At 33.1% G+C, this 11873-nt stretch overlaps 1 protein-coding gene across 1 annotated transcript in view; it reads left to right on the top strand.

The window, feature by feature from the left end:
- The window catches only part of LOC149422901 (xaa-Pro aminopeptidase 1), a 110029-nt gene extending 103849 nt beyond the window's left edge, over positions 1-6180 (top strand). The window contains exons 5-11 of the mRNA XM_089632343.1: positions 195-456; positions 1142-1409; positions 1653-1866; positions 2282-2515; positions 3868-3936; positions 4044-4219; positions 4585-6180. Coding sequence (XP_089488469.1) covers positions 195-456; positions 1142-1409; positions 1653-1866; positions 2282-2515; positions 3868-3936; positions 4044-4219; positions 4585-4800 — 1439 coding nt within the window. The 3' untranslated portion in view covers positions 4801-6180. The remainder of the gene's footprint in view (positions 1-194; positions 457-1141; positions 1410-1652; positions 1867-2281; positions 2516-3867; positions 3937-4043; positions 4220-4584) is intronic.
- Positions 6181-11873: the final 5693 nt, after the last annotated feature.

The raw sequence follows: 11873 nt of genomic DNA, 5'->3' as shown, positions 1-11873 counted from the left end.
GGGGATGACATGCTGGGAAACTTTCTAAAGGGAAGAAGGGATGAACCACAGTGTTGAAAAGACTCATCTTGTAGGAGCGTTCATATAGGGACTCTCGTGTGGTTATAACCAAAAATGGGCAAAAATTATAAACACAGGAACTTAACAATTTGAACTTTTGGGATTGCATAAATATATATTCTTAACAATTCCAGGAAGTCTTTGGCAAACCAAAGTAGCAGAGCTGCGCAAGGAGCTGAAGGATCACGAGGTAGACGCCATGGTGGTCACTGCACTGGACGAGCTAGCCTGGATACTGAATATCCGAGGGAAGGACCTCCCCTACAGTCCGGTGGCCAAAGCCTACCTCATTCTGACCCAAGAGCACCTGCACTTGTATACAGAGCCAATGAAACTGAGTTCAGAAGCTAAACAGACCCTACGAGCTGACCAGTGCTTCAATCCAAACTGCACAAAGTAGGTTTTTCATTTGTCAATGTGTTTGTCACACTCAAAAACTAAATACACATAACATTCATTTTTCAGAAAGACATGCACATAATACAATAATATTTTTTCCATTTGTCTTTAGTTCAGTGTATATTGGAGAAAATTAAATCAAATTGTTGAATACATACCCTCTCCCCCTGCTGTTCCTAAGATATATTAGATATCTCAGTTATTTTCATTAAGATGTTTTTATTTTTTTTTTCAGTATGTAACATGAATTTTATGTGGAAACTTCACTGGTTAATGCAAACATTTAAAATGTAATTATTTATTTGGAATTCGGTCGAATATTATTGGCATAGCAAATTTGTATTGCTTCGTCCACAAAAGTATTGGCACGACGTAGTGTGAATAGCTAGAACCGATAACCAACCAATGACAAAAATGTCAGTCTGACCTAACCCTTAACACAGCACTGCGCCTTTGAGGCGTATGAATGTATCCATCTCCCAAAGACATTTGACCCTCCTGTAGTCTTTATTTTTAACAACTTTATAAAATAGACGAGTTTTAAAATCGTAAAAGCCTATACTTATACGCTTTGGGCAATGCAGGACACGGACCGCTAGTGAAAAACCGCTCAAACCAACAGTGAAATCATAAAAATGTATATAACTCTGCTATATAATGTAAGTACTTACTTCATTTCTAGGTTGCACGCTTATGACAGCATTTGGAGTGATCTTCGCACACTTGCTCAAGCGTGGAATGCAGTATTACTTCCATCGTTCTACTCCTTTTCCCCGGGAGTCAGTGAAGCCATCTACACATCTGTACCAGAAGAAAAGAGGATCTACAGGCAGTCTCCCATCATCAATATGAAGGCTAAGAAGAACCCAACAGAGATTGCTGGTATGCGTAAAGCACATATCAGGGATGGAGCAGCAATGTGTGATATTCTGTCATATTTGGAAGAAAGGGTATGTTTATAAGAACTTGCCAGTCGTATGACAAGCGCATGTCTTGCATCAGTAAGTGCATGATTTGCATTTACTTAACGAGAAGCCATTTCTCTTCGACTTGCGTAGAAACGATTTTTCTTACTGTCAAAAACTTTTGCATGACTTGTAATATGTACACATAAATAGATTAGTCAAATTTAAAAAAAATATTGCTAATAATATTTTTCACGATATTTAACTTGCTTCACTATTCATTTCTAGTTACAATTAGACGATGGCTGGGATGAAATGAAGGTAGTCAAAATACTGGATATCACGAGGAAGTCACAGGAAAACAACAAGGGGCTCTCCTTCGCTACCATAGCTGGCTACGGAGCTCATGGTGCACTGCCTCATTACCAGCCCACAAACGCCACAAATACTCTCATTCTGAAGGACTCCACTTTCGTATTGGATTCTGGCGGTCAATATGATGGTAATTTAGATTTTTTTAAATACATAGTTTTATTTATTTATATTTCTAGGCTAACTCCCAATAATTTTTTTGTATTTAAATTATAAAAAAAATATTTTAATCCTCTTTCTTATTTTTTGTTATTTTACTTCTAATTGTCGGTCCTACCTGATTAGCATTTGGCGAGTTTGGTAGAGTTGTCGACTCCAGTTCTTGGGTAGGAAGGTTAAATCCTCAGTCAAACAAAAAATAAGAATTTACATACGTTTTATTAAGGGTAAATTTTGTATTAAAATATAATTTTTTTTTTATATTAGCAAGCATAAATCGGATATTGATATTTTACACATCATATTTTAGTATTTGGAAGCTTTCCCCCATCGCCAACCATTTAGGTACAACACAATATCTGGCCTAACGTAATTTCTGTTTCCAGATGGAACGACAGATATTTCAAGGACCCTCCACTATGGAAAACCTACAGCCGAGCAGAGGTCGGCATACACCCACGTCCTGATGGCAGCCATAGATTTATCATCCATGATCTTCCCATCAGATCTTAAAATTAATGACATCGACATTATTGCCAGGAAAGAACTTTGGAAAGAGCGCAAGGATTACATGCACAGTACTGGACACGGAATTGGATCATTTTTGCAAGCACATGAAGGTACATCATATAATATGATATTTCAATAACTCCTGATTATAATCATACTTGGTTTCCAGAACCTCGATCAGACTCCTCCTAGTGAGCTTGTCTTGCGTTTAGGTTGCTTCAAGGTAACTCCAGTATTTCTGCACAAGTTCACAAAAAAGTAATGTATTCCGATTCCTAATCCGGCCATATATTGTTTTACCACACATTCTCCTCAGGACCCCTTCCTTTGGTGGATTGTCAAATAGTACCGACTTAATTATACCAATCAAACTAAATTATGTTATCATTAAAGAAGAAGATAATACTAACAAATCTAAACGAAACATGAAACAGAACAAGACACAGAAAATAAAAAGATAACGGTCACAACTATGAATCGAACCCAGGATTATTTTTATTTTTTACTTCATACATTATTTGAAAATATACCAGGAGATAATTTTTGAAGGCCTGCTAGTATAATTCTGCAATGTTAATAGCTCCAGAGTTGAGGATTGAAGTGACATTTCTAGGAGTAAATAAAAAAAATGTGATGAAATCGTGAAGGAAGCACTACATCATGTAACATTTTTGTCATTTTGCATGTACAATCTTCTCATTCTGACACTCTTAACATCTGGGAAGATAATTATACAAAAAAAGTCTAAAAAGTCGAAATTAGAGAATTGAAATACATGTACTGTTTCTGAAATTTAATTCAACAGCGCCATTTCTCGTATCATGCTATGTTGTGCTAGTACATCTGTTCTGCTGTGTGGTATCTTGAACAAGCCATGGCGCCGACTACGGCTGAAGTTTTCGGGCACTTATAAGCCATAGCTTTCCAAGAGGAATGGGCTATCAATGAAGTTATGAATTATATTGAAACTAAGTATTGCAAGATTTGCATAATGTCTTGTTTCTAGGCTTAATATATTTGTTGCCTCAAGTAAGTCTATATGGTGCATTAACCTCGGATAAGTTCCGTGCATCTGCATATATACCTGAGGAATTTTTTTGGATTTGTTCCAGAATATTTAGATATTTAGTTAGGTTCAGAGTTCACATACCACTAGCATACTCCAGCTTACTTCTTTTAACGCCATCGAACATGGCAATCATTGCATCCGGGTCATTAAACTCTTGTACATGTTCCGATAATAAACCCTGGGAGTTTGTAGCGAGCTTGAGTGAGCCATATTATGTGAACCGAGAACATCAGTTTGGTATCAAAGGCGATACCTATATATTTGTTGGGAATTCAGACCTTCCCCATTGATTACCTTCAATTAGTCCAATTTAACCTCCACAGCTCTAACGCCGAACAACTGGAAACTACATAACATAATAATGTTAGTATATTAACGTTACATTTTTTTCAGCTCCCATTCAAATTGCTTATGGCCAAAGGCAAAAGGCAACATTCAAACCTGGATACTTCTTTTCAAACGGTAAGAGAGAAAAAAATATTCACTATTGTCGTTTCACACTTACGTGGGTACATATAATGATTTCCTGATTTCGAATGTCAGACTTATACATTGATAATGAATTTTAGAACCCGGTTACTATGAAGAAGGGAAATTCGGTGTCCGTTTGGAAAACATATTAGAAGTGGAAGAGTACGAAGGAAAAGAACATGGAGATGGACATAGTTACCTGAAATTCACCGACATTACTCTTGTCCCGTATGAACCTAAGCTGATCGATGTCAATATGCTCACTCAGTATCAGGTATGTAATATTTAATCCTTAAGTACCTACACTTAATTTTACAGGTCCGTATGGAGAAGTAAAGCAAAATGTTGTGTTTTTGGTTTGAAAGTTTTATCAGTTGGAAATATTATATGTAGATGCTTTAATTAAATTATGAGTAAAATAGAAGTTTGCATAAACCAAAACAGGCGATTTCAATCTTATCGCCATCTGCGTAAGAAATGTGTGATTTCGTCCAATTCCGATTGTTACACACCAAGGTGCATCGCATATTTTATCAAGAAAACTGTTTTTACATAACACACATATAACCGATTACAGTTTTATTTATTTATGCCCTTTTTTGAAGGGGAATTGATTTAAATGGATAAATTTTGTTGCAGAGACGTTGGTTAAATAATTACAACATTCGAATAAGAGAGATAATTGGCTCAGAACTCAAGAGAAAAACTAACATGAAAGCGTTCCACTGGATGATGAACAAAACAGTCTTGGTACCAGAATACGGATTAGTTGACAATGCCAACAACATGCATGTTTCTAAAGTGTTGATGATTTTCACTGCAATTTACCTTATTGTACAAAACTACTTAAATTAAAATCAAATCAATTTAACCATGAAAAATAACAAACAGGGCTTCAAGTAGATTGACACTATCATCATTATTTGCAGTCTAGAATTTACAATGAAAAGGAGCATCCAGAAAAATAATAAATGTAGTATTTCCAATGCTATTAGGCTAGCATTACACTTGTAAGTTTTTTCGTAAATTTACGACTTCTAGCCAATGGGCGCATTGGATTTTCAAAATGCAAGATGCCCATTGGCTAGAAGTCATAAATTTACGAAAAAACTTACAAGTGTAATGCTAGCCTTAAACCACTGCCGTAAGTTTATAGAATGTACTTTTATAAATATGTTTTATTTTATTAGATCTGGAAAGTTTTATAAATTTTGTATATCGCTCTCTTTTGAAACATTCCAACTATAAACTATTATTTATCTTTGACAAGTAATTAATAATTATTATACAAACAAAAGCCTCTGTCATGGAAGTGAAACTTTAACGAGCTTGTCTTATGATCGTAATGCAAAACGAATGTAAGAACTGTTTAATGTTTGCGATTTCATTGTTGCCTACCATGATCAATGTTATAACTTCAATCAATTTGAAAAATGTTCTCTTCTATTCTTTGTCATGAGAAAGGTTATTACTTCTCGTGCTTTATTCACATAGGGAGAATTTTTTAAAAGTTGCAAAATATTGGAGTTATCACAGGAGTCGCAACTAGTGATGAGTCGTTCCTGAACGAGCCGCACAATTTATTTACCTAGCCCTTTCTGATGAGCCATATTCGTACGACTCCCGGTAAACCGCAACATGGCTCAATTGAATGGTAACTCTTTTTTTTCAGAAAATGTTAGAAAAATAGCGCCATTCAAATAATCTAAGTATTAATTGTTATTACATACTCGGAGACGTGATCTAACATCTACACTGGGACACATGTACCAACACTTACTAACCTCTTATTTGTCTTGTGGTACGAGGCGGTGTACCGATACCAGGAGTCGTACAATCATACACTTACACTGGGGAGCTGTTTCGGGTGAATTATACCGGGCGAGCACAGTATTCTCATTGGGCTCCCATTCTATTGAGTCGTACCAAAATATTGAGCTGGTACCGTCACTCCTGCTCTTAATAAAATGAGTCATGACCGCTAGTTGAAACCTGAATAATGACGATTTTGACAGCGTGGTTAGAAAAAAAATTGGGTAATTTTGACTCCCTTTATGAAGGGGGTATTACTATCACAAGTGCCTCAAATATCTGTCTTGTTTTGCCATTCAAATATACATTGGAAAAACAATGTAGTTTTGATATTACGAACTCTGTGCACCAGAGTATTATTCATTTCATAAGTTCAAAATACCATAACATTATGAGATTAAAAATTACCATAGAACTTCTGTTTTATTAATGAATATATATTTTAAGATGGTTAACAACGAAAATATTATATATTTATTTAAATTATGCTATTCTTTATTGTTATATTAACACATATTTGATAAATAATAATTAAGTTGTTGTGAAGTTATTTTTTACTATGAAAGGAAATAAAGTAAATAGTTTTGTCAATTTTAACTCTCTCCACTGCCTGTGAAGAATAATTTCATTTTAAAAAATAATACTGATCTACAGTTCAAAATCACCTTAGTTTGAAAATGTAAATATCTAGGTCCATTGGCTTAAACCAAGGATATCAAAAATAGTATAAAAATAAAAGTTGTGGCATATAACCCAATCAGATTTTCAAAGATAATGTCACCATTACACAATATAAAAGAAATTTGGTAATAATTTATAAATATTACACCATCTCTGATAACAGGTGATACATACTATGTGGTTATAAAACACTCATGTGTAACTAGATGTTTCTAATAATGAAACAATGTAACTGGAGAAGTGTATAACATTTTTGGAGCTAAAAGAGTAAGGCTTCGTATACAGAGATACTTACAAGCTTTGTGAAGTAGCCTACACAACCACACCGATATGCTACTCTTTAAGACTGGTTTCTGTACACAACGCTTCCCGAATTATACTGAACGTGATCATTTTTTCAAGTGCAGCCGTAGAATTAATACAATGTCATGTGACTCCAGCGAAGAAGTCAATAATATTTTTCTTCTTTATATTACAAGCTTAAAACATGATCAAAATAAGTTTTTGGGTTCACCCATGCAACAAAGTAAATATTAATAAATGTAGGGCATTCGTCACCGTCAAGGAAGTACATGAGAATGATGTCAAATTAACTTGTCTTTCCAACCTCAATCCACGTCTTCCCCGCTAAATCCTTTCTAACGTATTCTGGTAAATTATAGTTATATAAACATGGATATTATCCCACCTCCAGAACAAATTTAACATTGCAATCAAGTTCAGACATCATTTCTGTCAAACTAGTGAATATGTACAACTCGCGTAGCGTGCTACCACCACTGTCAGTAGTGTGCAACTGACATCAAACCCGCAGTCGATGCGTCGCGTCGTGTACGAACACTAGCAAAATAGTGCGGCGGATCCTCACTGAGCACACAAAACTCAAGTCGCTTGCAAGTATCTTCGTGTACGAATGGCTTAAATGCGGGCATACTTTCTCATGATTTATTATTAAGGTCCTATGAAATGGAATGAAAAATTACAAACGGTAGGATTCACTTATATAACATTAGTAAATATTTTTATGTCCCTCATGTTGGTATTGATGAATTAATTTTAACATTGTTAAATTTTATGACCTTAATTAATTTTAACACGCTACTTAGTAGGTACTTATAAAATTTCCTTTGTATGTTATTAAAAGTAGATTTTAATTTTATCTGTGATTATGTTGTGTTATAGAGATATTTATTTGTCCAAAGAAATAGAAATTAAATTCTAAGATAAATGAGTAGAAAATATTCTGTTTCAAACCAGTGAACTATAATATTATATTAGTGTTTATGTTCAAATTTAGATAACATATTATTATAATGTTTTTGCTTGCTTTGATTTATAATGAAAGATTTATTATTAAATAAATAGTTTTGTAAATAATCAATAATATTTTCACAGTTAATAATAATACATAGTTTTCTGCTTTCAAGCCATATTATTCAAGTAGAACCATTACCTTGTTAGTAATATTATAGATATATATATTATCCCAAATTTTGTAGTGATGCAAGCCACTTTTGAGAAGCCACCTTGGGCATAGATTTATTGAATATGATAGAAAGAAGGGAGAACATTTTTTCATGTCTGCATTTCTTCACCTTTAAAATTTTAAAATTTTATTTTTATTTCATGCCATGTATAAGTGCAATGAAAGTGTTTTGAAATATATACTCCCATACTAAGTATGCAATATTTAACCCTATGGCAAATTATGTCAGAAGGTTGAAAATTTTTATTTATATTTCATGCCATGTATAAGTGCAATGAAAGTGTTTTGAAATATATACTCCCATACTAAGTATACAATATTTAACCCTATGGCAAATTATGTCAGAAGGTTGGAATATTTCCGCTTCGAAATGGAATATTTGCGAATGTATTCGAAAACCAAACATACCTTATAAAATGATTTTTTTTTAGTGCAAACAAAGTTTTAAAAATGTACCTTAACACATTTCTGGCGGGTATTTTTTGCGTTGGCGCTATTCTGTCTCCGGGCGAAAATAAAATTCCCGTGCGAATTTCTATAATTTGTTTTAAATCGCTATATCTTCGAAAATATATTTTAATAAAAATTTCCACATAGTAACTCAGCATACCCAAGCTATAAAAGTACTAAACGAAAATCGAATATTATTTGCAACGCAACTTAATTAATCTTGTAATATGTTTATTACAGTCTGCCCATATGGGTATTTGGCCATACCTGCTTTCTTTAAATACGCCCGACATTTCTCGCTCGGTTGCACATAGGAGTTTAGTGGGGCGGAACAAATATAGAGATTTGAATCGGGTTTCACGGTCATAAAAACCCTCATTCCAGGAATTGAATTATTACAATAACAAATAATATACTGTCATTTTGTTGAAATACCGATGTAAACAAAGAGCACGAAGATAAATATAAAAAGATGACTTGCATTACAGACCTTTACAAAGAGATTGGTATATAATATTCATATGAAAACAATTAATAAAATAATTCCATCTTTTCTGCCATTGAAATGAGGCCGGCGCAAAAGGTAGAACTACCTTCCATGGTAAATTTACAAAAAGTAGATAGAAACATTTATCATGGTGTAAAATATAAATTATCAATAAAATAGAACACAAACGACTTGCGTATCTGACATATAAAATAAAACAAATACAGTAGAACCTCGTTAATTCCAAATCTACAGGACATCAAATATCAAATATCGAATTAACAAATTCCCACGTAATGCAAAATTTTATGAAAAAAATTTTAAAAAATTAAAGTTCCTCAGCCGCCCATTAAAATTTGGGTAGTATCTTTGGAGTAAATTAGTAATAATCCGAAAAATACAATATATTTCCTCATGAATCGAAATTTGACTTAGTAAATTTGATATTTCAGTGTAAATCGATTCATATTTACAGAATAATAATATGTACTAATTAGGTTGATGTATAACTATGTAAAAATACATTTTACCGCCACGGCAGTCTTTAAGATTCAGATTTTTTCGAATTACACAAACAAATTTTCATGTGCGGACAAAAAAAGATTTCGAATTACGAACTTCGAATTAAAAAACCATTTTGTATGAAAAGTTTTTTCTATGATTATTTATTTTTTTGGAGAAATTTTCGAATTATCGGGGTTCGAATTAGCAAAAAAAATAATACTTTTTTTGTTCTCCTGAAAAGTTGACTTTTTGCAGATTCGCAACTTCAACATAGACGCGACGATGTATTATACCTGTTAATTTGTTAATTCCAAATGCTGGCTTTATCCAACAACATCTCTGCTAAAGATCATTTATTTATGCAAACTACTACTTAGTAATGTCCTTTTATATTGGGAGACAAACAACTGCGACTCTCAGCAACTAGTGAGTGTGATAGCCTAAAAAATTATTGTCTTTTTTTGCCAAGCCAAATGTCATTGCATTCCCAATATGAACAGGGCATTAACCCATTGGCCTCCGAATTGTTTTGTACCGAAGTTTTAAATCTGCAGTGGTGTACTAAATCTTACATAACTTTTAAACTAAACATACAAACGAAACAATTTTTTTAAATTTACTCGTTCATTGAATTAAGGTATGCAAAAAATATATGCAGTTTTTTAAAAAATAGTAATAATATGATTAAACGAGGATATAAAAATATTTTTTTTCATAAAACCCATTTTTTTTTATTTTTTTTTATAATTGGATTAAGAAAAGTTTTACATTAATCATACTTATGACCATAATATATTTTATTTCAATTTGGGCTGATGTTAGCCGCCCACCACGCATTTTACGAACAAGCTTGTCAATTCCCGAACCACACGCTATTTAAAAAAAAATTCAATGACGCTGAAATATAACAAAATTTCAATCGTAAATATCAGGAAAAAACTGTACCAACGGAGTCCTGCCAATTACTACGAAATGAATGCTTAATTATCTACAGAGCGATTGGCATTTAAAATTTTAAACACAGATGTCAATAATGTATCCCTTTTTCGTTTTTAAGCCGACGACACCAGACCCGCCAGGATGGCGTCGTTTGAGGCCAATGGGTTAAAAGAAAATCCGTTACTTAAACATAACCAGATATAATTCATTATAAAATTATCTTAATTTTAGTAAGTATAATAATATTTATGTTTAGTGTATTTAGTTATATTTTTAACCAAGAAGAATGTGGACATGTATCTCAATGCCTGAACTATAATGTATGTGCCTATTTCAAATTTTCCAATAACTTGAACGTCTGTCAATAAAATAATATATTATAATAAACTAATAATCATGTCACATAGGAATTGTTTTATTTTTAACACTACCAATTATAATTATTGTAAAACATACAAAATAATAACTGTGTTAACCAACTCTGATTGAATACTGGAATCGAAGAAAAGACACAGTAGTCTCCGTTGTTTGATACGTCACATAATCAGCTACCCTCATCCACCTGTGAAAACTCTGAATGTCTATGGAAAAACAGCCGAGTGGTATAGGTTTTAAACTATTATCATTGTTGTTGTGGAGGTTTTATATTGTTTATCTGATATTAGCGAGATGTCCGTCAGTTTGTTGCTCTCATTTCTTAATGGGAAGCAAAAGGACGAGTGGAACCCATGATTGTAAGCAAAATACAAGTGCGAATCTCTCTTTGTTTGTTCCTAATTTGTAACAGCCTTAACTTAACTTAACCGCAGAATTGAATCTATATTTCTTTTCAGACCGTATCGGTGTCCCCGCTAGGATTGTAAATATTGTAATGCCGTACTAGATCATGATTATATCATGCAAAGTATAATTCCATCGTTCTACCTTATTCATTAATGATTTTACCTGTTTTCTATAATTTATCGTCATGCTGAAAGAAAAATACTTAACATGTAACCGAGTTTTTTATTTTTCTGTTATGAGCAGAGAAAGGTCAAAATTCGACACTCGTAGAAAAAAAACAATCATATTTGTAAATTTTCATTTAAATTACAAGTATTTTCAAAACAGCAAGATTGTTCAACAGGACAACAGGTTTCCATCTAACAAAGCGCTGTTGTAAGTAATAAAGATACTTTAAAGGTAATTTTCTCAAAACAGTACTTTGTCAGATGGAACCTCGTTGTCATGAGCATAAATATACCACTCTCGTTATGAATGAACATTTTGACATTTCAAGCATTTTTATTTGAAAAATAATATTTTAGGCTAATGAATGGGGTAGACTCCGAAAGAGAAGTATATATTGTCTATGGTCGCATATTTAAGTTTCCTATATCCTCGTCGATGGTGTGTGACGTAGAAGAATCACACACATAAAATATGACTAAATATTGGCATATCTAATGGACCAACTTGTTTCATACAAGAAGCATGGAGTTATCAATCTAGTGAATGGTTTATTTATGGTATTAACCATATCACGGTGGGGGGGGGGTTCGACCTTGGGGGTCAAAAAATTATTAGAAA

Source organism: Hesperophylax consimilis, chromosome 6, assembly GCF_061612785.1.
Source record: "Hesperophylax consimilis isolate HC1 chromosome 6, BYU_Hcon_1.0, whole genome shotgun sequence".
NCBI lineage: Eukaryota > Metazoa > Arthropoda > Insecta > Trichoptera > Limnephilidae > Hesperophylax > Hesperophylax consimilis.
This window is presented reverse-complemented; position numbering and strand designations above follow the sequence as displayed.